Source organism: Linepithema humile, chromosome 6 (assembly GCF_040581485.1).
Source record: "Linepithema humile isolate Giens D197 chromosome 6, Lhum_UNIL_v1.0, whole genome shotgun sequence".
Taxonomy (NCBI): domain Eukaryota; kingdom Metazoa; phylum Arthropoda; class Insecta; order Hymenoptera; family Formicidae; genus Linepithema; species Linepithema humile.
This window is the reverse complement of record NC_090133.1, coordinates 8,344,862-8,370,021: the sequence shown is the minus strand read 5'-3', so window position 1 is coordinate 8,370,021 and position 25,160 is coordinate 8,344,862. Positions and strand designations below refer to the sequence as shown.

Genomic DNA, 25,160 nt, shown 5'->3' with positions numbered 1-25,160 from the left:
CGTTGGATCACAACGACATCTAGCAGCATCTAGTAAGAATATGAACGCGATAGAGCGTCCGTGGGCAATAAATGCTTCTGAATTAAAAATGCTCTTTATTGATATTGTACAATTATTTATTTTACATTTATTAATATACATTAATCACACGTCTTCGCACATCTCATAAAATTTTCGTCACCTACTATAACACTAGCGAATCCTTTTCATACGTGCTGTTACATTTGATTGTATTTTGGTAGCATTTAATCACATTTTAATAGAATATTACTTTCACTAGTTTCTTTTAAATCAAAGATAGCCAATCCTTTCGAGTTATGCATTGCATATAATGGCACAAAAGTTCCAATTCATATAATTACTGTTTCTAGATTACAATACTTTTGCATGGTAAATATATATGATTGTCAATAGACATTTGTAGGATGCATTTTAAACGAAAAGATAATCTATTAAACTATGCGTATCTAATATAATTTGGCTATCTCTGCAATGTACTATAGTTAAAACATTTAACATAGATAAATTTGATAGAAGCCTGTTTTTGGAAGTATTTAAAGTAACAACTGTGTGAAAAGAATATAGTGTGAGTTCTGAATATAAGGAAGTAGAAAAATATATGTCACAGTGATTAGGACTGTCAGCTAAAAACTCTGGACTAAAGTTTTACAATATAGCTTTGCCTTTTAAAACTCTGTCGTTTAAATTGAAAAATATCACATTCTGTAGTTCGATATATCTCCAGCGTCGTAATCTTACAATGACGAGATAAAGTATGACAGAGGTATAAACATAGCAACATTTACAATATATAAATATTGTTTGTGTCTCTGTGACCTTCTTAGTCTGAAATTTTATTATAAAAAGAATAAAAGTAACATTCTTTTTAAGGAACTCTTCAGTTTCAACTATGAACAATATGGAAGTAGAGTAGTAATTAAAGCAAAATCATATGACAACGATAATTATCACATTGCAACATCTGCTTAAAAAGCGCATTGCAGTTCAAACATAATTATTAAATTATGTTTCTCTTCTCACATAAAATTTACGAACCTTAAGAACAATTATAAGATACATAAGTCCATAAAATAATGAGTATATATTGTAACGTGGCACTTATTAAAAGAACATTACGATTTCATTACAAAATGCAAACAGTATTTGTCAGATTTTTGAAAAATTATATAAAAAAATAATTTAATTATTTTTAACATCTAATCATTTACCTCCTTCATTTCTACTCGAAGAGTGGCTTGCTGTCGCAAGCCAGTGACGTCACGATTGTGTTTGTTAGCATTACGAACAGCCTTTGCACTGGATAGCGCGCCGCGCGGACGCACCCCATGTGTGAAGTATAATACAGGAAATAGAATTCTCTATTCAAAACTCTCCTATAAAACTACTATATTAATTGTTTGAAATGTAATCTCACCGACATATCCAATCGCATTAACTTTCTCATATTGCATTGTTGTTATTAATGGCTCCGTGAGGAGACCACACTGATGCAGCAGACCTTAAGAAAAGAAATAATTGTAATATTTATTGGACGTATCGTAATGCACGCATCGATACAAACCTTAAGGATGAGAGTGGCATTGTGTTCACGTAATAGTAGAGTAATACTGCTATAATAATACTCCCGATTCGCAATGGGCATAACAGTATCGCTATTATACCATACTCCAGATATAAGAAATAGGCCATAATGGATTGCATCAGGACTAGCAGCAAAGTTGGCACACATTGCCAAATTAAGCAGAACTTTGACATGGACTGCCTCGTGGAATTTTCGGCATCTTGTAATCTAAGATGCAAATAATTAAAATTAATAGACTCCTAAGAATGTAAAGAATGTTTATTATCGCCACATTACGGACCTACGATCAGTTTGATGCGCTAAAATCAGCATAAGCGGCAAGTGAAAACAGCACAACTGAAAAAATCCGTAGGCATAAGTGAAACCGCCTGGTAGATATCTGTTTCCGACGAATATCCCCCACACGAAGATCACACCTATGTGATCTTCTATTATTTCTCCCACGGTCCACGGACCTAGAATTAATCCAAATTAATTTCATTTTTAATAAGCTTCTTCGATTTTCACACTCTTACCGATAGTTAAATATAATGAGTACAGCACTAGTCCAAAAAACGCTTTGTCAACGGTTGATAGTATCCACAATTTTCTCAGCCACCAATGGAAAAATTTGATACGTAGTCGCGGTCGATGTATACGTTTATCTGGATAAAGAGAAGCTTTAGAGTACACGCTTTACAATATAAAATAAGATTAATTTCACGTGTCTTTACTTTTGTAGTGCGTATGAAGAAACCGAAGTAAACATAGTGGTACCACTGTTAATGCCAAGGCAACGGCAAACAGGAACTGAAACTGTGAGAAACATTTAATTGTTATATGTATAATATAAACTGTACGAAAATTTGATTAGCCATGTAATTCATATCAACGTACAATGTGAACGACGTTGAACATCAGTATTAATTTGGGCAAAATGCGAGACGATAACCATGATCCATCTAGAGAAAAAGACTGCGATACAATTTTTTCTCTGCCTTTTTCATCGACTACGCGTACCTAAAAAATATATAAAATAATTTTATTCGTATAACAATGATAGTTTTCAGAATAGTACTTTAATTAATTTCAATAAGTGTTCGAGACATTTACTGAACTGTTATTTGATGGATACCGTCCTTATATCTTGTTGAATTCCATGGCAATACGTAGAGAGGTCCATTTATATGCTTACACTTTTGCCAAATATCGTGGTCCAATTGAACTTCGACAGTTTTTATCAAAGCCGTAGAAAACGCCAGCACTCTGCAACAAGCAATTTATAACTGAGCTTTAGAAACTGCACACATTTCATGAATAAGAAAAATTATTAGAAAAGTGATTACCTGACATACGTGGATGTAACAATAGATTTCAAATTTTCTTTTTGCGGCATCATAAATAGTACATTTTTCGGATTAGTGATCAATGCTATAGGCCAGTCATTGTGTTTTATATCAATGAATGAGAACTGACCATGATCTATTGCTGCAAGGCGATACCTAATAATAAACACATGTTAGGAGTGATGAGATTCAAACTGTCTTGAAATATCTTGAATGTCTTGAATATGTCAAATTTTTGAATAATATAACATATACACACACACATATATATATATATACAAATTTAAGACTTCAAGCTTTTCAAGATTTTTCAAAATTTTTGATTTGCTTAAAAATTTACAAGCAAGAGTTTTGAAATCCCATCACTAGTTAGGAGTCTAACTTTGAATGTTTGTAAATCAAAGAAAAATTGAGAGCAATAAGAGTTACGTTGTACAAAAAAAAATAAGTAAGTGATATAACAGCTGATATATTTAATGAGTTAAAACAAAATTAAATTTTATTTATTATTTATTGCAACTGCAAAAAAATAGAATATTTTTCTACATTAGAAACTATGTTCAGTGTTAATTTTGAGTAATAATACAAAAAAGAATTTCTTTTTGACAACTAATACTTAATATTGCTAATGAAATATAAAACCATCAAACAAAATTATGCATTGATAATTGCTTTTTGTAAAAATGCACTTAACTTACATTCTATTATCTTTCCAATCCGCCAATTCCAACTCGAGGAAGCCCGCTTTTTGTAATGTATACATGTTGGGTACCATGCCACCAAGCATGTGATAATGGCCACATAGATACACCATACTTTCTCTGTGCCTACCTTTTAATATATCAATTTTTTTTACAATTTATATATATAATTAGTTAATTTTTATGAGAAAAGAAAGCATTGTGTTTGTTGTCTTACCTAGAATATTCCTTATATTTGTATCAGATTGTGATAATATACACGACGTAGGATAATGGCCAAATACAATTGCATGATCCGCATTGCTCGTTTTAGACTGATTAACCAATTGCTGTATTTTATCAATTTCATGTTGGTCTAAAATACCAACAAAATTAAATGGTCTTTTAGGACCTGGCTTCAAACAGGCATCAATTGCAATAAATGAGTATGTTGCTGAACCAACGTTAACATTATACATATAGGATCTGGGATGTTTTTTTCCCTGAATAGAATAATTGGAGTAAAAATTATTTTTGGCGTCGAGACTGATCACATTAAAATTATCTGAAAACATATTAATTAGTTCAAAATATACGATCTTCTCAGTAAGTATTATTCTGCATAAATTTGTGTAAATTTACGTGGGCATAATCACAAAAACACTTGCTTCTTACCATGATTTCCTCTGACATCCAACCATAACGTTTTTTCTTTGACATTAGTCTCTTCTATTACATATTTATAGTACTGCCATTCTTCAAGTATTTGCTTGGATCCCATTTCATCTTTATTTTTGGCATCAGTCAGATCTCCTATTAAGACATACGTCAATTAATCCAACTTCTTTGATCAACAATATTTTCTTATGTGAAATATATAAAATACCTGAAGCAAGAACAACCACAGGTTTAATTGCATCTACTGTCACATTGCAAAAATCCTTTAGCTCTGATATTCTCGATGGATCTTTGAAGATACTTATATGTATGTCAGATATCTAAGGATATAAAATTGTCATGATGGATCTCTATAATGGTACAACTGATGCTACAACTTGCACTATCAAATATTTTAAATACATATAATAACAAACCTGTATAAACCATATCAAATGGTCATACGAATCTTCTATGTTATAATACTTCGGTCTGGACCATTGTACCTCCCCATTATTGTTCCTCAGAGCCTCGTTCTGAAGGTGAGACTCGACGCTAATAAGATCAGCTACATTCGCCACCAAGATAGAAAGTATCAGCACGAAGACCAGAAGAACAACAGTGGACTTCGTTACTTTCATTGCGATGACAATATTGGGCGATCATATGCTTCTGCGGAGAAAAATAAGGAAAAAAAACTAGCTGCCTTCGCCACGGCCACCTGCTCCGGCAAATGGGGATACGCTGCTTATTCACATGGAAGCTGATGGTCTTCTCAACGAAGAGCAAACTGAGGAAGACTCAGTGAATCGCCTTAGAATCATATCCTTCGTGTTCGCCACGTGGCAAACGACGAGCGTACATCAAAATTCAGATTCGTGACCATTCGTAACCATCGTCGCGAGAAAGCGAGCGGCGTCGACACGGCATCGAGCACGTTATGCGCATGATGCGTCAAGACCGTGCAAGATTGGTTGAAAACACACGAAGAAAAATAATGATCCGAATATAGGATCGAACGGTTTAAGCTGTCATTTATTTATTTTGCTATTTATATCTCTCAGGTTTCAGCTATGCCTTGAAAATTTTATATACTATTCTGTATTTGATGAGTTGTCAGCTCTCTTCCTATGAGTACTACATATTAACAACAGAGCTCGCTATAGTACCAACATATGATCAATATTATTTGGTTTGAGTCTTGGCTAGAAATGGTTTGAGGCTTGGCTAAAAATTATTTAAATCAATGCCGATGTAATCTTGTAATCTACGGCACAACCCTACTGCATATTATTTCTGCCAAGGGCTTTTTGCACACAATGCTACGAGCGAAAAATAATGATTAGTTATTATTGCATTTATTTAAAAGACGTTTTGTATAATGTGTAAATAATAATTTTGATAAACGAGTTTTTTATTTCAAAATAAAGCGACTGAATCTTAGTATTTGAGGATCAATTCTGATTTTAAAAATTAAAATAGTAATAAAGCTAACAAAAATACGTAAAACTTTGTATGAAGTTTCGTGTAATGCCTGATTCTGAATAATCATTTAAATTTATCTCAATGAGACATCAATTTCCTGTATGGATACGCAAATCCTGACCGCAGTTGTTGACGATATTAATGATGAAGCAGTGATTAAGTATATTTAGATGCTTAGACTGACCTACGTAAAATACGTCAGAGGAAATTTATTAATGACGTAAAATACGTCAGAGGAAATTTATTTATGACATAATAAAATATTGATTTATGACATAGCTGCTTGTTTCAAGATTTTAGTATTTTTCAGTACAGCGAAAAATTTTAATTGCTACTCTGAAACAAAACCGAGGTAAGAAGATAATACATAAAGTATAAATCTTAAAAGCTTTAAAATAAAATAATCTTTAATTATGTAGAAAAATAATATGCTAATTAAAATAATGCCATAAAAATATAGATAAATGGATAAAAAGATTCAGCAATTTTAAATCCAATTTCCAGATTGCAAGAATGTGCATTTTATAATTTCATAAAATTATTTTTTAGACATCTTTTTTATTTCATTTTACTTTAGCGTAAAAAAACGCAAACAATCGAATTCTTTGATTTATAATAACGCAATTTGATAATTTCAGACAGTTTCTCGGAAGCAGATAGTATTGCGGTATTGAAACCGCAGCTTACGCTGTCATGTAACGTTACAATAAAAGTCTTTTAAAATCAGTTAAATAGTATAAAGAAGTGCTTAGAGCTTGTAGTTGCTTGCTTGAATATTATATTGATATTTCGCAGAGTTCAATTCTTGAAATTTATTTTACTTTATATCTTGTGTTACATTGCGTGAGTAAATAAAGAAAGAAGGAAGAACAAGTGCAGTCATAATGATTGTATTGAAGAAATTTGCTACATTATTTTTATCCGTCTTCGTTATCTTACCGGTAAGTGAAAACTTTTCATTGTTTTAATTAAAAAAGATTTAAGGAATTCTTAGAAAAAATTTAAATGTACAATTTACAGCAAAAGATTGTTGAAAGGTGATAAAGTTTTGATAATATTAAACAAACTAAATAAATAATAACATTAAATAATATTAAATTTAATATAAAATATAATAAATATAAATCAAAACAATCTAATTTATTGTTAGTAAGATATAAATTATTACAATTAGATAAGTGATGATCATTGAAAAGATATAATTTTACCGATAATCAAATAATCTGTCCAAGATAAATCATCAATTATTCTTTTTTTTTTTAATGTGATTACAATTATTGAGATGTCATCGACATATTCTATAAAATATTGCATTAATAATAAGTGCAAATTGAGCATCAATAAATTTAATTAAGCAGACAAATAATGAAAAAATAAAAAACTAAAGAAGTGCATTTTTCGTTTTGTTTTTCAGATTTACGAAGCTCGTTTCTATCATGGCTACAATTCTTACAGGCAATATTATAACAATGAAATGAAATATCCAGTGATCAACAACATTTTTAAACAAACAAATTACGATCATAATAAAATACAAAAAGTAAACCGTTTTAAAGGTAAGTAACGTACAAAAATCGCAAACTAATATCTTGACACATAATGCAATTAAAAATATTTGAAATTAATATTAATCATTCTAGTTAAAAATTTTATAACTTAGAAAAAATAAGATTTCTTCTTGTAATTGATAAGCTGAGCATAATATTTTTGTGTAACTTCAGGTGACAACAATCATGTAGATTTTGACAGCAATTTTATATTTTCGCATGACAACGGATTTGAAATGCGTAATGACATTAATGCACCATTCATAGAAGATCCAACCCCTTGTCGTAACGGTGACTTCTGCCGAGTTAAAAATGAAAATTATCCAAACGCCTATGTAGATTATATACTAAGGAATAACCCCAAGTTGAAAGATAATGTTATACATGACGGAATAGTTAGTAAATAAAAAATCATTGTTTATATTTATGACTTGTTATATGTTTTTATTCTTAATATTCTTTTATTATTAATAGATGAGCCCTGATGAAACCTCAGATGATCATTTGATATTTTGCAAATCTAAAGTAAAATTATTTTTAAATTGTTACTCTTTAATGTTAAGTTTTATAGATATTAATAAAAATGGCATAAAATTTTGTAGGTTAATTCTACTTATCCGAACAAGGCTAAAACCATAAATCACACATGGATGTGGATCGTACAGTCGGATAAGCACAACTTGAAACAACATATACCTTATGTATCATGCGAGTAAGTGCTATATTATAAGAATTATAAATTATAAGATTAAGCAACTTATTAATATATATTTATATATAAATAAAAGTAATATAATGAGTATATAATATATAGATTGTCAGTAGAATGTAACAAATTATTAATACATGTTTGTATATGACATAAATAAAAGTAATATATGAATATGAAATATCATTAATAGAACGAGAGTAAAATAAAATATTATAAAAAATAGCGTAATATATTTTACTTTCAGCCATACGAATAATGCTAACAGATGTCGGCATGTAAGCGGGGACTTCCATGCACAATGTAAGCAGATGTATAAAAATTTTCATTTGCTAGCTTTCAATAGCACCGAGAAAGGGATATATGCATATTTTCCATTTCCTTGGTATTGTTGTTGCAGCCCTTAATTGTGATTAAATATTTAAGTTTCGAAAGCAGTTGGAGCGACTCGGAATTTTGCGTCTCTAAAAGTGAAGATATGCGAAAGATATTGTATGTATGTACACGGAAAAAACGTTCTTGCTGAAATATCTAAAAATTGTGCCAGATACAGATCTGAAAATAATTTGGTTGGACAAATTTATCAAAATTTATTAATAATTTATCATTCGATCTGATTGATGGATCGTCAAAATTTTTTGCTGCAATATGACATTCTGTTCCATCCATCAATCAGATTGAGTGCTCTATTGATAAATTTTGATTGTCCGATAAAAATTATTTTTAGATTTGTATTTGGCACAATTTTTTAGATATTTCAGCATGTGTTCTTTCCGTGTAGGAATCTTGTTGCGAATAAAACAAAAAAGATGTGCCATATTCGTCTCGGGCGGCGTTGTAATGTTAAGTAAAAAAGATAGTTAACTTATGGCGACTAAACAAATATGACGTTTTTGTAAAAGTTAATAAAAATATACATTTTCTTGTACATTGTTGTAAGTTCTTGTAACGCTAATCGCGTTTTCCCATCTAAACCCGAATTATACATAAGATTATTTCAAGAAATATTTTAGTATATATTTTTTAGCAATTTTATGATTGTAAAAATAATTAATTGGCCACCAAGTTTCTCGTTATGTAAGTCAAAAAGTTCATATTAAAAGCTTTTTAAAACGTTGTACGCCGAGTAAAATATTTTGATGATCTGAAAGAATAGAATAATATAATAATAATAGGTATATATAATAATTTATATAGCAAAATTATGTTCAGAAAGTAAGATTAGTTTCGTAACAAATTTATTCGCTGTCCATATAGGGTGTTTGATAGGAACAACAGCGTGTGACGAGAGATTTTATTGTTCTAATTACTAATCATGACGTCAAAATTAGTTATTATGACGACAAAATGACGTCAGATAACCGATTATTTGGAAAGTAATAATCAAAATTTATCTCTCTGAGACGTCATTAATATTCCTAAGTAAATACGTAAATCCTGACCACAGCTATTAATAATAGCAACAAGGAAACACAGTAATTTTGTATATTTAGAGTAACTTACGTATAATACATTAGAGGAAAGTTATTTATGACGTAGCGTTTTGCAGAATAAGCAGCAAAAATAAAAGAATATAATAAATAAAACATAAATTTTGAAAGCAATGATGTTGTATTACGTATAAAACTAGGATATTAATAGATAAGATGGCGCATAAAAATGTATAGATAAAAAGTAAAGATATTTTGTAACTTTATCATACATATAAAATCAATTCTGAAACTTTTAGATTGGAAAATTGTAAATTTTTAAATTTTATAAAATTAATTTCTACGGATTGTTTAAAATTTTTTATTTTATTTTGTCGCAAAAGATACAAATAATTGGTATTTTTACCGGAATTTTATGTCTCGGAAGCAGATAGTATTGCGGTTGAAACCGCAGATTACGATTGCCATGTGACGTTATAATAAAAGTCTTTCAAAATCAGTTAAATAGCGTAAAGAAGTGCTTAGAGCTTGTAGTTGCTTGCTTGAATATTATATTGATATTTCGCAGAGTTCAATTCTTAAAATTTATTTTACTTTATATCTTGTGTTACATTGCGTGAGTAAGTAAAGAAAGAAGGAAGAACAAGTGCAGTCATAATGATTGTATTGAAGAAATTTGCTACATTATTTTTATCTGTCTTTGTTATCTTACCGGTAAGTGAAAACTTTTCATTGTTTTAATTAAAAAAGATTTAAGAAATTCTTAGAAAAAATTTAAATGTACAATTTACAGCAAAAGATTATTGAAAGATAATTGAAAAGTGTTTTTAACAATATTAAACGCAATAAGTAAATAATAATATTAAATAATATTAAAGTTAATATAAAATATAATAAACAAAAATTAAAACACTTTAACGTAGCAAGCAAGACACAAACTGTTACAATCAAATAAATAATAGCCGTCGAAAAGTCAATGTTGTCGATAATTAAATAATCTATATGAGATATAAATCACAAATACAATAAATTATTCCTCTCTCTAGAAAAACGTCATTTTAAAGTTATTAATCAAGTTATTATTGAAATATTGTATATAATAAATAAATTCATAGCATTGATGAAGTTGAATAAGCAATAAACAAGCAATAAAAGTGGGAAAAATTGAAGAAATTAATTTTCCGTTTTCATTTTTCTAGATTCTCCAAGCTCGCTTTTATCATGGATACAGCTCTTACAGACAATATAGTAACAATCTCATTAATGCAGTAAAATATCCAATGACTAAGGAAATTTCCGAACAATCAGATTACAATCGCAATGGCAGAGAAGAAGGAATCAAATATTCGGAAGGTAATGTACCAAAATATGTAACATCTTGACAATTAACGTAATTGCTAATTTGATACTAATATTAATCGTTTTATTTTTAATTTGTAACTTGACTCACTAAAGAAACTAATATTTCTACTTGCCATTATCAGTTAAGCGTAACACGTTTTGTGGATGTGACTTTAGGCAACAGCAACTATGCGGACTTGGAGAGCAATTTTAGATTTTCGAATAACGACGGATTACAAGCGCAGAATGACGATAGTAATAATATTGAAAAAATAAGCGTTCCAAAGGGTTGCAGTGATCAGTTCACTTGTGAAAATAACTCGGAATATCCTCAAGAGCTTGTGAACCGAATACTTTATAACAATCCTCATTTGTTCGCTTACGCATTTGAGAATAGCGTTAGTAAATTAATTAATATTGTCTATTTTTGTCATTAATATAACGTCAAAGTTTCCATTCTTAAGCTTCTTTCTTTATTAATAGGCAAATATTGACTCAAGAATAGATATAAAGTCAAAAATGAAGAATTTTTGCTCGTTTCGGGTAAAATTATTTTTTAATTGTTATTCATATCTAATATTAGTTGAATATTACAGATATTAACAAAAGCAATATAAAATTTTAGAAACGTTATTATTCGCCACAACAAGCCAGGAATATACATGGCGAATGGAAATGGATCATACAGTCGGATGACATGGATTTCCACCAACGTATATATACGGAAGAATGCGTGTAAGTGCCATCTGAAAAAGATTATAAATTTGAATTAGACAATTTTTCATTTTTATACATGATGTAAATAAAAGTAATATATATATATAATGAGTAATAGAATATGCAGACTGTTAGAACGAGAATAAAATAGACAATATAAAAAGTGGCTTAATATATTTTATATTTCCAGAAATAAAAATAAAAGTTGCAGCGAAATTCAGGAGAATCTTGAGGAACCCTTAAGCTATACCACAAAATGCGTACAGAGATATATTTATTATAACATCCTAACTGTTAACGGCAACCAAGCAAACATCAATCTATATAAATTTCCATTTATGTGTTGCTGTGACATTGAAGAAAGAAAGTATTAAAAATGTATGCATTGAACATTTCGTACGTACTTAAAATAAATATTTTCAAGAAGCAGCGCATATAAAATTCGTTCTGAGAACATCCTGACGAATCCCATCATAATTTCAACGTGAATTATTACATAAATAAACATTTAAGCGACAGGAATCAGATTGAGCGTTTAAAAATTTTAGTTTTAAGCAAAAGAGATATGTATAAAAATATTTTAAAACTATATTAGTGGGTAATTTTAAACAAGTATGATTGCAAAAATAATTAATTGGCTGTTGAGTTTTTTGTGACGTAAACGTTATTTTTCCTCTATGAATGCTATAAATATCGACCGTAACGGTTGATAATAATAAAGTAGTGGTTAAATATATTTAGATTCTTGAATTAACTTATGTAAAACACCTAAAAAAAAATTTATTTATAACATACTGTTATCACCTTTTTTTATCTATATCAGTTATATTTGTAAATGTATTAAATAAAATAATTATTTAATTCTGCGTTATTTCGAGTTACACTAAAAATTACCTGATAATAAGTTGAAAGGTAAGTGTTTCTATTCTGCGTTGGTTTGTTCACTTTTATTCGATTTACCATACATTCGTTGCAAATTTTGTTGGATTAATTTTCCCATTGATACGATAATTAATCTAGTACATCGCAGAAATAAAATGCAAACAATCAGTCCTTCTGACGCGATTTGATGATTTCAGATAAAGTCTCGGAAGCAGATAATAATGTGGTCGATAAGAAACCGACAGCTTATGACAGTCATGTGATGTTAGAAAGTCGTCATGTATTCAAATCACTTAAACAGTTCACAAAGAAATACACAGAGCTCATAAGCTACACAACTGCTACTGTTGGTTTCAATATCATATTGGCAGTTAGTGGAATTTACTTTGCAGTATTTGCCATTTGAAGTGTATGTTTTGTGTTACACCGTGCAAGAGAAACAAGAACAATTATAATAATAATGTTGAAAAAATGTACTACACTATTTTTGCTGCTCTCCATTATTTTACCGGTATGTAAAAATTTTTGATTGTCTTAATTAAAAAAAGATTCAAAGAATCTTTAAAGGTGCAGTTTACACTTTGAGTGAAAAATGTGATTTAAAAATGTGATCTTAATAATATCAAACGGCATAAATAAATAGTATTGTTAAATAATATTAAACTTAATATAAAGTGTAATTAAATAAAAATAAAAACAGTTTAACTTCTAAGCAAGATTGACAAACCGTTGCGTCAGATGATTGGCTCATGTAAAATTAATCTCGCCGATAATCAAATAATCCATCCAAGATAAATCACTTAAGTATATAATTAGTTATTCTTTCTTCTAGAAAACGTGATTTCCAAGTTATTAATCAAAATATTATCGAAATGATATACAAAATGTATTGATAAAAAAAAGGATTGATGAATTATCGATGAGTTCAATTAAGACAAATGCGCAACAAAAAAGTAAAAACTAAACAAACATGTTTTCCGTTTTTATTCCAGATAATCGAAGCTTATTATAACGGATATGATTCTTATAAAGAGTATTATAAGAATTATGTAAATGGAGTATATTCAGTGTCCTCAAAAATGGCTGAGCAACCAAATTATAAGGAAAAGAATGTACAAAAAGTAGTAAAATATATTGAAGGTAACATATAAAAATTTCGAAATAATGTATCTTGAAAAATAACGCAACTGTAATTTCAATATTAACATTAATCGTTTTATTTCCAATTTATAACTCAGAAAATAATATGCCCGCAATCAAGCAGGCTTTGTATTTCCAGATGACTACAGATTGCGAACACGAAATGGTGGTAGAAGTTACGTAAAAACTAAAATTGACGAAACCGCGCCACGCTGTGACAACGGCCAACTCTTTTGCGAAAATGTTCAAAATTATCCCAGAGAGTTTGTAAACCAAATACTTAAGAAAAATTCCGATTTGTATGTTTACGCGTTTAAGGATGCTGTTAGTAAACCAATAATTGTTTATGATTAATTGTAACATCAAAGTTTTGGTTCTTAAATTTCTTCTTTTTTATTGATAGGTGCCTATTGACTCAAGATTAGATTTAGAAGACGTAAAAGAACTTTGTCCGTCCACGGTAAAATCATTTTTAATATTAGTGTTAAATTTTATAAAACTAATTAAGGAAAACAATATAAAATTGTAGGGACATGATATTATTCCGGAAGCGGCTAAAAGTATGAATGGTGAATGGATGCTTATCGTGCAATCGAAAGAGATGAATTTCCAACAGCGTATACATATTGAAACATGCCAGTGAGTATTACATTAATAAAAAGCGCCGTAAATTAAAATTTAACAATTTTTTCATATTTATATACAATTAAAAGTGACATAATAAATATAAAATGAACGGATTGTCAGTAGAGCAAAATAGACTGCTATGAAAAGTGGTGTAATGTATTTTCCTTTTAGAGAACAAGATAGCAAATGCCAAATAATCAACGACAAGCTACCCGAAGGTTACTTTCCACGGTGCAAACAGAAATATATTTATCGGCAACTATTAGCTATCAAGGACAATGTGAAAACTGTCCACGAAAGCTTTCCGTTTCCTGCGACTTGTTGCTGCCACCTCTATTTTCATACAAATTAAACGGCAGAACCAGAAATTCTGCCTTTCGTAGTAAAGATATACAAGGTATATATGTATAAGAATATTTTAAAAAATATTTTAGCAAATATTTTTGAGTAATAATAATTAGTTAGTCATTAAGTTGTTTTTCTTCGTGACGTAAAACTATGAGTCCTTATACTAAGAGCTCTTCAGAAAATTGTACGCCGAATAAGATATTCTAATAATCTGAAAGAATAGAACTTTAAATAGCATACAAATATAATCGTGTTAAAAAAGAAATGTGTTTAGTATTATTAATATTAACCTTCATGAACGAGTCGTTGGATAAAGTGACAATCTGACCGCTTGTTATAATAATAGGTTTCTTAGATCGCACAATTATTATCAAAAGAGTTTTCATTAAATCGGTGGAAAGCATCGGCCAGTCCATCTCGTAAATGGCACTGCTGACTTCAGCGCTCTGCACATTTAAAAATAAATGTTTAAAGGAAAAGTCCTTTAACAAACCGACTTTAAACTAATTCAAGACTCTTTAAAAAAAAAATAGAAACGTTTAAATATCCGACCTTCAACGTAACCTCGTTGCCAAACCAGCAGTATAAATAGATTTGCATAAGCATACAGCCGAGATACGACAAACTCCACGCGAATTCGAGGCTCAGTAAGCTCTTCGTCGACATCTTGTAGATGCTCAAACAGAGTACCGTCGAGCTTATAGTGAACTGTATGAAAATCATCAGCGTAAACACCGTATTGATACGTTTCGCGAATCTGCAAAATATTTGTTCCACTGTCAGTTTAATATTTTTTTTTTTTAATAAGCACCTATCTTCACCTATACACATAGCGATGATGATGAACGAGCTCACGGACGAGTTGCTGCTCCCGCGCCTTCAAGTCTTGCCCTGAGGTACTGTGTTTCCGGATCTCTTGCAATGACTCCGGAAGTGTGCGAGCGCGATGACAAAGTATGTCCAGCTGGGCACAGGCCTGAATCATAAAACCAGAAATGAGAGTCTCGTGGGCAACGCTGGCGTTCGCGCAGACCATCAACCCGATTGTCTGATGCAACACAGTAGCCCAGTAAACGGGAGTTGATGAGATATCGTATGGCACCCAATCGGAAAGCGGCAGCGTCCGGGTGTTAACGAAGTGCCGGAGCTGGGCGACTGTTGCGAAGAAAACGGCCGATTCGTTCAGTATCTCACAGTAGATTGTAATTGTCCTTAAAGAAAAAAAAAAAGACACTTTATGAAATACTGCGAATATTTAAAGAAAAAACTATGATTTACTTACACTTAATTTTATCAATTCTCGGGTTGTCAGATTTTTGTTTTGCATAAATTTCAAAGATAATCACGTAGAATTCAAAATGTATTTTACAAAATAAAAATTCACACACTTGGCGCTCCGATCGAATCGTCGCTGGATGTCCGCTTCGTGATTGTCTTTGGGGACACACATGTCCTTCAGCAGCATGTCGGTGAGACCTATGATCTTGTCACGACGTAGCACCAAATTCATCACTTTGCAGCAAACACCAGCCACCGATATGAACAGCGAGAATTTCTCGATAAAGGTCTCGAGATCTTTAATCATGAAGCAATCAACTATACCACAAAAAGCGAACGAGTGAAGCAGAAAGATCATCGTGACGGTATAAACGACGTACATCCGATACTTGATAGATGCCGAGGGCCAATCGACGGGTCGCCAATATCCAGTGTATGTCAATAGCGCGAACGATAAGGGAAGAGTGTGCATCATTTTTAAAATAAAATGTCTGAAGGAAAGTCTTTAAATAAGGTTTCAGTGAAAACACTTCTTGCAAAACAATTTTCTTCAAAGATGATATTCTATTACAGTCTCCGTTTCCTCGCATCACTATTTCATACTACATTATTTTCTCATTCTCTCGCACGGAGAACTGCCTCGGGTTCCATTATGATAAATAATTTAGAGCATAAGTTTTTCTATTTGCAACAAGAACTGTCTCATATTATTAGAAAAACTGCGGTTATTAAAAATGAATGTTAATGTACCTAATGCTAGCTTTTATTTTATCGCAATCGATACACGCGGGTTAGTGTATGAATGCTGGAATATTTTTATATTTATACTTTAAATATTTCACAAATTTAAAATTATATTATATTATTTTGTGCGAAAAAATTCAAGTTTACAAATATCAAGTTTAAAATTCAAGTTTAAAAATATCAAGCATTGCGATAATACACAATCGTTAATTATATGACATCTAAATAGAAATTAAACTAATGGAGATCGCTATTTCATGGAAGGGAAGAGGACTCGATATGCGGAAATAATACGAGCGATTATTTATGCTGTGTGTGTTACAAGAAATAAAATAAGACGTTGCGTTTAATTCTTAATGTATGTAATATGGTGTACGCACGTCGCAGAGGCTGAAATGCATTTTTCTTTTTTATACCAGTTCGCTATTAGAGATCATATTTTTTTTCTGTAATGTTATTTTATGTAATTACGGTTGAATTCAAAACGATGGTAAAATGATGTTAATATGTCCTTTCTCCAACGCGAAAGGACTCTGGTGGCTTGTCACCAAATAAACACTTCCTTTCCTGCAAGAAATGAAAAGAAGAATAAGTATTCCGCCATTCCAGAATTTAATTGTATAAAATAATAATTTTGTTTCAAGGTATTTTTTTAAAACTCGAGATTGTTTCACTAACGCTGTAATTGGAGTGCCATAGCCCATGGCGATCAGCGTATTATTATTGCATCCGCCGGATATAAAGCTGAACGGTGAAGGGCATTGCACGCCCAAGAAGGCCGATTCGTCGGTCAAGGATTCGGCGTAGTATCTCCAGGATCGATGATGGCTGCAGAAATCTGTCATGACAAACAACAATCGAGATGTATAAGGCACAATTTATTTTTATCAAAATTCTGAGAGAGAATATACCTTCGTCGCTGTAAAAAGTAGTATTTAACGGACAGCCGGGTTGTACACGGACACCGTTGTTTGGGAAAAAGTCCACTGTGCCTGTGCTCCTGCCAATACCGTAAAAGCCGTAATCCGTGTGTATAATATCCACCATACTGGCGTCGGAAGACGAAAGGCGAGGCATGAGAATGTTGAAAAGAGGGCCGGCGGGATCCAAACCTGTACAAAAGAATATTTTGCAAATATTTTGCAACATACGGCTGTTCTATTTCAGAAAATTAATTACAGAACTCTGATCCTTAAAAAGCAACCCTTAGGAAAATTTACTTTTTAAAAACTTAAAAAAAATGAGAAATTAAGAAAACTTTTTGGTTTACTATAGAACTTTTTAAAAGTTTTGAAGAGTAAATTTGAACGCTTTAAAATAGGATTTACTCTGCAAAAACTTTTAAATAACTTTTTATGAACTTTATGTCTTCAATAACTAAAGAAGCAAAAACTCAAGAATATTTTTAAAACTCTGAAATAACTTAAACAAAATTTAAAAATTTTTATAATTACTTAAAAGAACTTTTCAAATTTTTAAAGTTACTAAAAAAACTTTAATAAACTTTAGGCCAGTTTAAAGTAAATTTTCCTAAGAGTAAGATTTAGAAATATTGCAAATTCAAGTTTTATTTCTTTAACAGAGATATAATTTCAACATAATCAAATTATTATTATTTTATTTAGTATCAACATTTACTATTATTAAAAATAATTTCAAATATTTTGTGTATTAATTTGTGTAAATTATTAAAATATCTCAAAATTTTATTATTGAGAGAAGATATTTCAGTATTATGCAGCGATACGCAAGCGAAACAAATCAAAACAAATTTATCAGTCAAAACTCTGGACTTTTACCTGTAATTCTAGGAATCCTAAAGCTTACTTCTCTACCGACGATGCCGGCGATTTGGGCACCCATGGAGTGTCCGACAACGTGCAATTTTCTTGCGTCAAAGCCCAACGCTACCAGTTTGTCAAGGGTTTCCGCGAGAGTAGTTCCAACGTTAAAAGCGTTTTTTACTACATTAGGGTATGTGTCATTCGCCACTTTGCCATAATCTATCCCGATGACGTTATGATCGTTCCGCTTCAAGTAAGCTGAAAAGATAAAAGTAATTTTAATATTTTTGATAGAGCATGAATACTATTCTCGTTGTATTCTTCTCGGAATATATACCTTGTATCACCGTTCTGACGCTCTCTTTCTCTAAATGTTCCATAAAGCCATGAATATATAGCACTGTTGGTTTGCCGTCGATTAGCTTAGATAGGATTGTATCATTTTCCAGTGAATAATCAATATATTCATCTAGAGATCTAAATGAGACACAATGTCAAGATCAATACAAAAATAATTTATTGGAAATGTATTTTATCTCGCGTCGAAAGAGATATTGTTCTAAGAATATGAATGTTTTTTTTATCTCTAGTCGGAATAAAAATTGATTTCAAACAATATAAGTGATAAGAGTGATACAAGATGTAAAAATAAATACCCGGCATAAAGACGCAGAAAAATGCTGTCTGTGATATTATCTTCAACAGGTTCTGCGCCTGTAAAACATTATACAATATTTAGCTAATTTTCTTCGCTCTTATGTTGAACATTGTGTTTATGTTATTATATTTATTAGATATATCTACTTTTATATTATATTAAAACTGTATATTAATTTATATATACAATAAAATACATTGTTCTAATACAATTTAATCTTAAAATTCTTAACTAAAATCTTCGAAATTGTTAAAGTATCAATACAGTGTATGATATATTCAACAAATGAAGTTTAGGTTTTATCATACAAACTAGAATATAAATTTATCAATACTTACTGGTTGCAGCTGCATATATTATAACGGCGAAAATAAATCGCTGAGAAACGTGGATCATCGTGAAAATACGTTTTACTTAACGAAAAGAATTTCCGGACAGTTTAAATTTCAGATTTTGCTGCGCAATATAAGAAGTTAAGTGTTGTTAATATATACGGTTTTAAATTTATGGAACATGCAGTGTTATCTAATATCGCCTGGGCAGTGTGTGTACAAAAGAGTAATGTACAGCAAGTAACGAAGATACGATCACCCTCTTTGACGGAGAGTTAAATGCGCGAAGAAGACTCGCAAATACGCTCGGGAAGGCGATAGAAAGTACGCGATTAAATAATTATTATCAAATGAGCAAGTATACAAACCAAGATCAGAAAAAGGAAATAGTACAATGATAATTGCAACAGTGTCTCTAGTCTGATTACTTTGTAGTAATAGATTGTTAAAATTACTCGGCTTTTATTGTTTCGACGAGCTGAGAAAAGCAAATGTTGCAAACTGTTTTGCGATTTTACTGACAGCACAATATTTTTTCCGTACTTATATAGTGTACAACACGAGCAATAGCGATTGCGTTATCAGCGAGCACTAATTGCCTCTTAATATTATAAAAATTGTCGGACCACTTATCTCTTTTATCATAAATGAATCCTGTGTACATACTCTAAAGCAACATTGTAATTTCGTGAAAATTGTAAACAGTGAGATTTGTAAATGTTGCAAAATATTATATACATAAATAAACTCAAAAATAATACAAAGTCATTATTTCAATAGCGAGATTTGAACATACTGGCAAACTATTTAAAAAGCGAGATTTGGAGATATTGTAAAATTTCGTTATTTTATTATTGCGTTAGAGCAACAATTTGTAGACGTAAGAAAGTAATATTTGAGAAGGTGGGAGACATTAAGACATGAGTCAGTAAGTAGTTTCTTTTATCTAATTGCTCGTAAAATAATGTGGACGATATCGTGCCGTGTAGAGCCTGTTTATTTTATCAAACGAGCAATTCATCTAATCGCGCTTATGTTAATTTATATGTCAGTAAATTTATGGGGGTGTTACGAATTATCAGTATAACGGCAAGTAATTATGTGTATTTCCGACGTGTGAGAAAGAAAATAAAGGAAATGGGTTGACTGAAAAATGTGGCACCATAATCGCAGAACCGTGTACTTGGCTATACTTCGAGCAATACTACACCCGGTCTTCAGTAGCGTTCGCAGTTTTTTTTTTTTAATTAGTTCTATAATTTTTTCTATTAATTTCTTCAGTTTCAAGATTAAGTGTACAGTCTTAATTTATCGTGTCGTTATTCGATTATATACATAATTCTGCAAATAAATTGATCACACACAGGTAATTCGGAATATTTACATTTATTTTCCTAATAAATAACTATAATCGATTTTGATAAATATTTCAGCTTCTTTTTGTAAATAAATAAGCTAGCAGATAATTAGCTTAATTAATTGTAGGAAATTACTTTCGTATTTTTGTGGGATTTTTCGTTGCTTTCAACATAGCCTTTATTTTTCACTTATTGTCTTGACGTCCGTATCACGTCAAATAATATCAACTTAACTCAATTATATCGCAATGTAAAAAACGTGTTGTAATGTGCACTTGCTGTGGAGGTACATTTTACTTAAAATTAATTAGGATGAGTATATAAATGGATTTTAAAATGCGAAACGCTTGAAATCCGGGCGATTTAATATCATTTAAACTCTCTGAACTGAATGCTCACATTCGACGCTAGATTCCCTTAGATACCGTGCTTTCTAGATTCTCAAATTCATAATACATATAATTGTACATTCTTGGATCCTTACGCGATATCGAATATCCTCACGATTTTCATATTTTCGCACATACGTGATGATGAAAAGCGTAGTAAACATCGATACACAAATATCCCGCATATCCATTGAATACAATTTGTAAGCAATTTATATTAATTACAATAGAATGCTAGTTATTTAATCATAACAATACATTTAGCCGATTGCGTTTAGCATAAAGTTTTGCGTGTAGTCATATTCGATCGTCGGTATGACAGACTGAACAAACTTGAGAAATATTATAAGGTACATATGCACTCCCAATTCTCCGCCGCCCTCCATTACTGTCTCCATAATCTTCTTCATTACTTCGGCATGCCTGCGCAAATAATAAACTGTTAAATTTATGAATTCATAAATTCGACAAATTTAAATCGATTTCTTTTCACCTGCAGGGATGAACAGAAGCCATAGGAGGACCGGGCAAGTGCGGGTGAGTTTCCATCGTAACTGTCTTCTTCGCGTGATCTTGACTGACGTCTTCATACATTTCTTCTACGCTAAGTGGCTTTCGGTTCTAATTGAACCAAATAAATAGCATAATTAGTCCAGTGATGGAACAATTGAAGAGCTTACAAATTTGGAAAAGGTAAGTAAAATTTTAACCTCATTGTATCCAAATAACCATAATCTAGGCGTTTGATAGTATTTATCGTATGTAATGTACAAGTCGTAGGTGCGAGTGTGAATAATTTCTCCCTCCGTAAATGAGTTCCGTTTCTCTTGGCTACTTTTCTTTGTACTTTCTGTTGTCGCGTGCTGCAACAAAGCAAAATGTAGCAAAAATTCCACAATTCTCGATTCAGAAAGTTATTTTTTTCACAAGTTTGTCTGCTACCTTATCCTGATCATCTAGCATTCCACTAATTTCAAAAGCTTCCATGTCGGCAGCGTCCTCATCATCCTCATCTTCATCTGCATTATCTTCAGTTTGGGCTGGAGCTTCCGATGTCTCCTCCAACGCCATTTCTGTTACTCTTTCATCCAAGCCAGCTAGACTGGTGGCATAATGATGAGTATCCACCCAACCACCTTCGGGATCATCTGCTTCTATAATGCATTCCTGTTCGTTGCTATACTCCATCTACAAATGCATGTTAAATTGTGTACAAACAAAAATGAAAAGAGTTGATGTTACTATTTTCAGCCAACACTACCTGCTTGCATCGTCGTGTGCAGGGAACATTGCGAGTTAGCAGAAACTGTTTGCCTTTTGGTAAGTAAGACTTTGCTCTATCCTCGTCACCAGTAGCCCACTGCCACGTGGGACAATGATGCACCAAATGATCTCCAGCGGCTACAAATTCTTCTGGTGTCAAAACACCTGTTTCTCGGAACTTGCTTTCCTTAAAATAGTAATTTATTTCAATCAATGCATAACAGATCCAGTAAATCGTACAATTAGTTGGAATACAATTTCATATAAAGAAACAAGAAAAAAATATAAAATAATTTTTTTATTGCAACTGTGTAGTTTTTCATCATAGATTCGTCAAAGATTTATTCTATATTTCAACTTTGTTTTTTTTTTAAAGAAACAAATTATTCTTTATATGTTCTTTAAATAAAGAACTTCTTTGTGTCGATTACATCAAGATTTACTATACACCGTGTATATCCCCCCCCCCTTTTGCTGTTGACGACATCCTAACCAAATATCTAATCTCCGACGAGTATTCGATTTCCGGCGAGCAAAACAAAGGAGATAAAAATGGATAAAACTTACCTTCAGTACTGGCGTCAAGTATTCAGCGACGCCCAACGCCGTGCCTTTTACTGAATTTATTACACTTTGCATTATTGACAACTAGCTGTCTGCTGTGTTCACAAGGATACCAAAAAAAGAGAGAGACAGTCCGAAAGTGGTGAGCGTAAATATGAGAGAGAAGACGGTATCATTCATGGAAGTCTCATGTCGTTGGAGATTTTCTTTACGTATTATAATGCGACACTTGCTTGTTATACCTTCTTTCCGGCTTGCCGGATCGATTCGTGTAGAACACAGCAGAACACACGCAATGTCTGACAGATGACTACGGTGGATTACGGAAAATGACAATCATAAACCATGAAATTGTAGATAGGAAATCTTTTTTGTACATAGGAATTATTCGCACCAAAACACGATGACCAACGGTCCGGAAGTAAATATTCCCTAGAATTGTACCTCCATGTGTCTTCGTCTGTGATGCCACCACATTTTATTCTGCTATGGCAGCTGAAGCGCGAGAACTTCACGTGCGTCTTATACGCTTTTACGCGCGTTTAAGAGAGCAGGATAAGAAATGGACGAATTTATTAAAGCAAGCTGAGGATCCACTCGAATCATTAGATGAAAAAGCCGAACAATATCGACACATTAGAAGGCAAGTATACACCTTTACCTCACACAGTTTGTTGTAATTTACACTGTTATAGATCAGAATTATATATTTTGGTAAATATCTTTAATTGGTATTTATATTTTATATAATTTAATATAAACTTTATTGCATATTTTGTTTTATTTAACACATTTTAGTTGAAGATAACTGACTATAAAGATTAATATAAAAAACAATAATAAAGTACGATAACACTATAATTATTCCTTTATATCTAATCCAAGAAGTTGCAAAACTCTGTAAGAAAAAGTAAGACATAAAAAGACTCCAATGAAATTTATTTTATAAATTACACTTTACTAGATGACATATTTAGCTAGATTGCTATGAGTAAACATATACTATTTATACATAAACACAATCCAGTTGAGCATTATATTGCAAGTCCGACAAGAATGTATCAGATGTTCATTCAATTGTTACAGCTTGAATTTGAAGGAAGTGCAGGAGACCATTGGTGAGGAAGCATGGAGAAGATTGCAACACAAAATTCACATGTGCATGCAGAAAGAAGTCACTCGTCTCTTAGATATCCAAATGCAATTGAAAAACATTTGTCAGGTATCTTGATTTATTTTTAACACAATAGAAAACACGATATATGTTACATATCTAATCTAACGATTGTAGGACATGGAGAATCATTTGAAGAATCTACAAGACGCCAGGAGTAGAGTGCTTGTAAAGGACCAATGGATGCAAGTGTTAGTCAACGGAACGGCGCATCGACCGAATCTTACCAATCTCCTAGTGTGGTCCATGGATGCTCACCAGCATTACAATAACATGTACTCATTGTTTTAAGAATAGTCGAACATATGAACTTTTTTAACCGTGTAGTATAATTCACTTTAATGCATCAGGTGTCTTCGTATCGACAACTGCTTCGACAAGCTTAACTATGATGTAAGAGATACTATTGAAGATCTGACCGCGGTGTTCGTAGATGAACGGGGCGGAAGGAAACAGATGCAGCGTAAGTTCAGTTGATTTCTTTTCTGCACCGACGAAACTGTTAACTGTATATTTATAAAAATGCAAAAATATTCGCAGTTAAAGGAGACAATTCGGTGCAGCATCGTAACACCATATTTCCATTTTACCTTCATCACTTGCCGCGATTCGATTTCCCCGTCTATCTTTGTTATCGTTGCTTATAACGGTGATACAGTGGGAGTTAGATCACCCCTTCGCTTGCTATTTCGGAGCAGAATGCGTCGGGCTACTAATACAATGTCGCACCTAATTGTCTGTATATTTGCCACTTGCTGAATATCCGATTTTGAATTTAACTCAAAAGCGTAGAAATGTTTAATAAATGTTGTATCTGTTTTAGATATACTCGCCTTTACGCAGTTTCTGGCTAAAGAACCTCCTCCTCCTCCTTAAGGAAGCGAAAACACGGATCCAACAAGGCAACGGAACTAATAAAATTGTGATACTTTATGATGTATTAAGAATAATTAATTTTTATTAAAGGAAAATTAAAAAATAGAATTTCCAAGTATTCTAACTTCTTCCACTAAACTTAGATTACTGAGATTTTCAATAATATACTATATTTATTTTTCTTATTATAAATAATATTTATATTATGGTGTAATCTTATTTTTATCGTTTTCTTTCTATTTTGAGATT

At 31.6% G+C, this 25,160-nt stretch overlaps 7 protein-coding genes across 10 annotated transcripts; 3 read left to right on the top strand and 4 right to left on the bottom strand.

Moving 5' to 3' along the window:
- Window positions 1–75: 75 nt before the first annotated feature.
- LOC105678352 (transmembrane protein 62-like) lies at window positions 76–5,394 on the bottom strand. Of its 2 annotated transcripts, XM_067357938.1 has the most exons (14): window positions 5,022–5,394; window positions 4,703–4,937; window positions 4,495–4,606; window positions 4,284–4,421; window positions 3,847–4,173; window positions 3,627–3,759; window positions 2,929–3,084; window positions 2,701–2,848; window positions 2,480–2,602; window positions 2,317–2,398; window positions 2,119–2,247; window positions 1,884–2,058; window positions 1,583–1,810; window positions 76–1,519 (listed from the first exon to the last, which is right to left on the bottom strand). In XM_067357938.1, the coding sequence occupies exons 2-14, from the start codon at window positions 4,904–4,906 to the stop codon at window positions 1,462–1,464; spliced, it is 2,013 nt and encodes a 670-aa protein (XP_067214039.1). In that variant the 5' UTR covers window positions 4,907–4,937; window positions 5,022–5,394; the 3' UTR covers window positions 76–1,461. The 2 variants fall into 2 exon arrangements, with proteins under 2 accessions (XP_067214039.1, XP_012233033.1); XM_012377610.2 differs by having other exon boundaries at window positions 4,703–5,394.
- An 815-nt stretch (window positions 5,395–6,209) lies between these two features.
- LOC105678219 (uncharacterized) lies at window positions 6,210–8,934 on the top strand. Of its 2 annotated transcripts, XM_012377359.2 has the most exons (7): window positions 6,210–6,691; window positions 7,165–7,306; window positions 7,472–7,692; window positions 7,772–7,822; window positions 7,900–8,009; window positions 8,254–8,309; window positions 8,407–8,934. In XM_012377359.2, the coding sequence occupies exons 1-7, from the start codon at window positions 6,635–6,637 to the stop codon at window positions 8,421–8,423; spliced, it is 654 nt and encodes a 217-aa protein (XP_012232782.2). In that variant the 5' UTR covers window positions 6,210–6,634; the 3' UTR covers window positions 8,424–8,934. The 2 variants fall into 2 exon arrangements, with proteins under 2 accessions (XP_012232782.2, XP_012232781.2); XM_012377358.2 differs by having other exon boundaries at window positions 6,233–6,691; window positions 8,254–8,934.
- A 995-nt stretch (window positions 8,935–9,929) lies between these two features.
- LOC105678356 (uncharacterized) lies at window positions 9,930–14,756 on the top strand. The gene is made up of 12 exons (XM_012377616.2): window positions 9,930–10,150; window positions 10,636–10,789; window positions 10,955–11,175; window positions 11,261–11,320; window positions 11,403–11,512; window positions 11,685–11,866; window positions 12,574–12,746; window positions 13,369–13,516; window positions 13,638–13,840; window positions 13,920–13,976; window positions 14,046–14,155; window positions 14,315–14,756. Exons 1-12 carry the CDS (start codon window positions 10,094–10,096, stop codon window positions 14,493–14,495), a joined length of 1,656 nt encoding a protein of 551 aa, XP_012233039.2. The 5' UTR covers window positions 9,930–10,093; the 3' UTR covers window positions 14,496–14,756.
- On the bottom strand, window positions 14,572–16,722 carry LOC105678205 (odorant receptor Or2-like). The gene is made up of 5 exons (XM_012377346.2): window positions 15,880–16,722; window positions 15,313–15,702; window positions 15,044–15,248; window positions 14,782–14,937; window positions 14,572–14,702 (listed from the first exon to the last, which is right to left on the bottom strand). Exons 1-5 carry the CDS (start codon window positions 16,242–16,244, stop codon window positions 14,655–14,657), a joined length of 1,164 nt encoding a protein of 387 aa, XP_012232769.2. The 5' UTR covers window positions 16,245–16,722; the 3' UTR covers window positions 14,572–14,654.
- Window positions 16,723–16,858: 136 nt separating this feature from the next.
- Window positions 16,859–20,341, bottom strand: LOC105678253 (pancreatic triacylglycerol lipase-like). Of its 2 annotated transcripts, none has more exons than XM_012377430.2 (8): window positions 19,656–20,341; window positions 19,294–19,411; window positions 18,954–19,011; window positions 18,635–18,774; window positions 18,313–18,555; window positions 17,425–17,625; window positions 17,192–17,351; window positions 16,859–17,080 (listed from the first exon to the last, which is right to left on the bottom strand). In XM_012377430.2, exons 2-8 carry the CDS (start codon window positions 19,349–19,351, stop codon window positions 16,993–16,995), a joined length of 948 nt encoding a protein of 315 aa, XP_012232853.2. In that variant the 5' UTR covers window positions 19,352–19,411; window positions 19,656–20,341; the 3' UTR covers window positions 16,859–16,992. The 2 variants fall into 2 exon arrangements, with proteins under 2 accessions (XP_012232853.2, XP_012232854.2); XM_012377431.2 differs by having other exon boundaries at window positions 19,743–20,341.
- Window positions 20,342–20,654: 313 nt separating this feature from the next.
- Window positions 20,655–23,181, bottom strand: Atg3 (Autophagy-related protein 3). The gene is made up of 6 exons (XM_012377429.2): window positions 22,865–23,181; window positions 22,296–22,484; window positions 21,977–22,222; window positions 21,745–21,897; window positions 21,528–21,655; window positions 20,655–21,457 (listed from the first exon to the last, which is right to left on the bottom strand). Exons 1-6 carry the CDS (start codon window positions 22,934–22,936, stop codon window positions 21,295–21,297), a joined length of 951 nt encoding a protein of 316 aa, XP_012232852.1. The 5' UTR covers window positions 22,937–23,181; the 3' UTR covers window positions 20,655–21,294.
- Window positions 23,182–23,213: 32 nt separating this feature from the next.
- On the top strand, window positions 23,214–25,019 carry LOC105678254 (uncharacterized). Its single transcript, XM_012377432.2, has 5 exons — window positions 23,214–23,504; window positions 23,948–24,083; window positions 24,153–24,310; window positions 24,386–24,498; window positions 24,859–25,019. The coding sequence occupies exons 1-5, from the start codon at window positions 23,350–23,352 to the stop codon at window positions 24,909–24,911; spliced, it is 615 nt and encodes a 204-aa protein (XP_012232855.2). The 5' UTR covers window positions 23,214–23,349; the 3' UTR covers window positions 24,912–25,019.
- Window positions 25,020–25,160: the final 141 nt, after the last annotated feature.

Bases quoted from the DNA above. Each gene is read 5' to 3' on its own strand.
- LOC105678356 (XM_012377616.2), top strand. From the start codon at position 10,094: ATGATTGTATTGAAGAAATTTGCTACATTATTTTTATCTGTCTTTGTT. The intron at 13,517-13,637 runs GTAACATATAAA...CCCGCAATCAAG, and splicing joins AGTAGTAAAATATATTGAAG to CAGGCTTTGTATTTCCAGAT. The intron at 13,841-13,919 runs GTTAGTAAACCA...TTTTATTGATAG, and splicing joins TTTACGCGTTTAAGGATGCT to GTGCCTATTGACTCAAGATT.
- Atg3 (XM_012377429.2), bottom strand. From the start codon at position 22,936: ATGCAAAGTGTAATAAATTCAGTAAAAGGCACGGCGTTGGGCGTCGCT. The intron at 22,485-22,864 runs GTAAGTTTTATC...TACTATTTTAAG, and splicing joins ACTTGACGCCAGTACTGAAG to GAAAGCAAGTTCCGAGAAAC. The intron at 22,223-22,295 runs GTAGTGTTGGCT...ATGCATTTGTAG, and splicing joins GCACACGACGATGCAAGCAG to ATGGAGTATAGCAACGAACA.
- LOC105678254 (XM_012377432.2), top strand. From the start codon at position 23,350: ATGGCAGCTGAAGCGCGAGAACTTCACGTGCGTCTTATACGCTTTTAC. The intron at 23,505-23,947 runs GCAAGTATACAC...CAATTGTTACAG, and splicing joins CAATATCGACACATTAGAAG to CTTGAATTTGAAGGAAGTGC. The intron at 24,311-24,385 runs GTACTCATTGTT...TTAATGCATCAG, and splicing joins CACCAGCATTACAATAACAT to GTGTCTTCGTATCGACAACT.
- LOC105678253 (XM_012377430.2), bottom strand. From the start codon at position 19,351: ATGATCCACGTTTCTCAGCGATTTATTTTCGCCGTTATAATATATGCA. The intron at 19,012-19,293 runs GTAAGTATTGAT...AATGTTTTACAG, and splicing joins AATATATGCAGCTGCAACCA to GCGCAGAACCTGTTGAAGAT. The intron at 17,352-17,424 runs GTATATTCTCTC...TTGTCATGACAG, and splicing joins TACTTTTTACAGCGACGAAG to ATTTCTGCAGCCATCATCGA.
- LOC105678219 (XM_012377358.2), top strand. From the start codon at position 6,635: ATGATTGTATTGAAGAAATTTGCTACATTATTTTTATCCGTCTTCGTT. The intron at 6,692-7,164 runs GTAAGTGAAAAC...TTTGTTTTTCAG, and splicing joins CCGTCTTCGTTATCTTACCG to ATTTACGAAGCTCGTTTCTA. The intron at 7,693-7,771 runs GTTAGTAAATAA...TATTATTAATAG, and splicing joins ATGTTATACATGACGGAATA to ATGAGCCCTGATGAAACCTC.
- LOC105678205 (XM_012377346.2), bottom strand. From the start codon at position 16,244: ATGATGCACACTCTTCCCTTATCGTTCGCGCTATTGACATACACTGGA. The intron at 15,249-15,312 runs GTGAAGATAGGT...AATATTTTGCAG, and splicing joins CATCATCGCTATGTGTATAG to ATTCGCGAAACGTATCAATA. The intron at 14,938-15,043 runs GTCGGATATTTA...TTAAATGTGCAG, and splicing joins GCAACGAGGTTACGTTGAAG to AGCGCTGAAGTCAGCAGTGC.
- LOC105678352 (XM_012377610.2), bottom strand. From the start codon at position 4,906: ATGAAAGTAACGAAGTCCACTGTTGTTCTTCTGGTCTTCGTGCTGATA. The intron at 3,760-3,846 runs GTAAGACAACAA...ATATATTAAAAG, and splicing joins AAATATAAGGAATATTCTAG to GTAGGCACAGAGAAAGTATG. The intron at 2,399-2,479 runs GTACGTTGATAT...TGTTTCTCACAG, and splicing joins TGTTCAACGTCGTTCACATT to TTTCAGTTCCTGTTTGCCGT.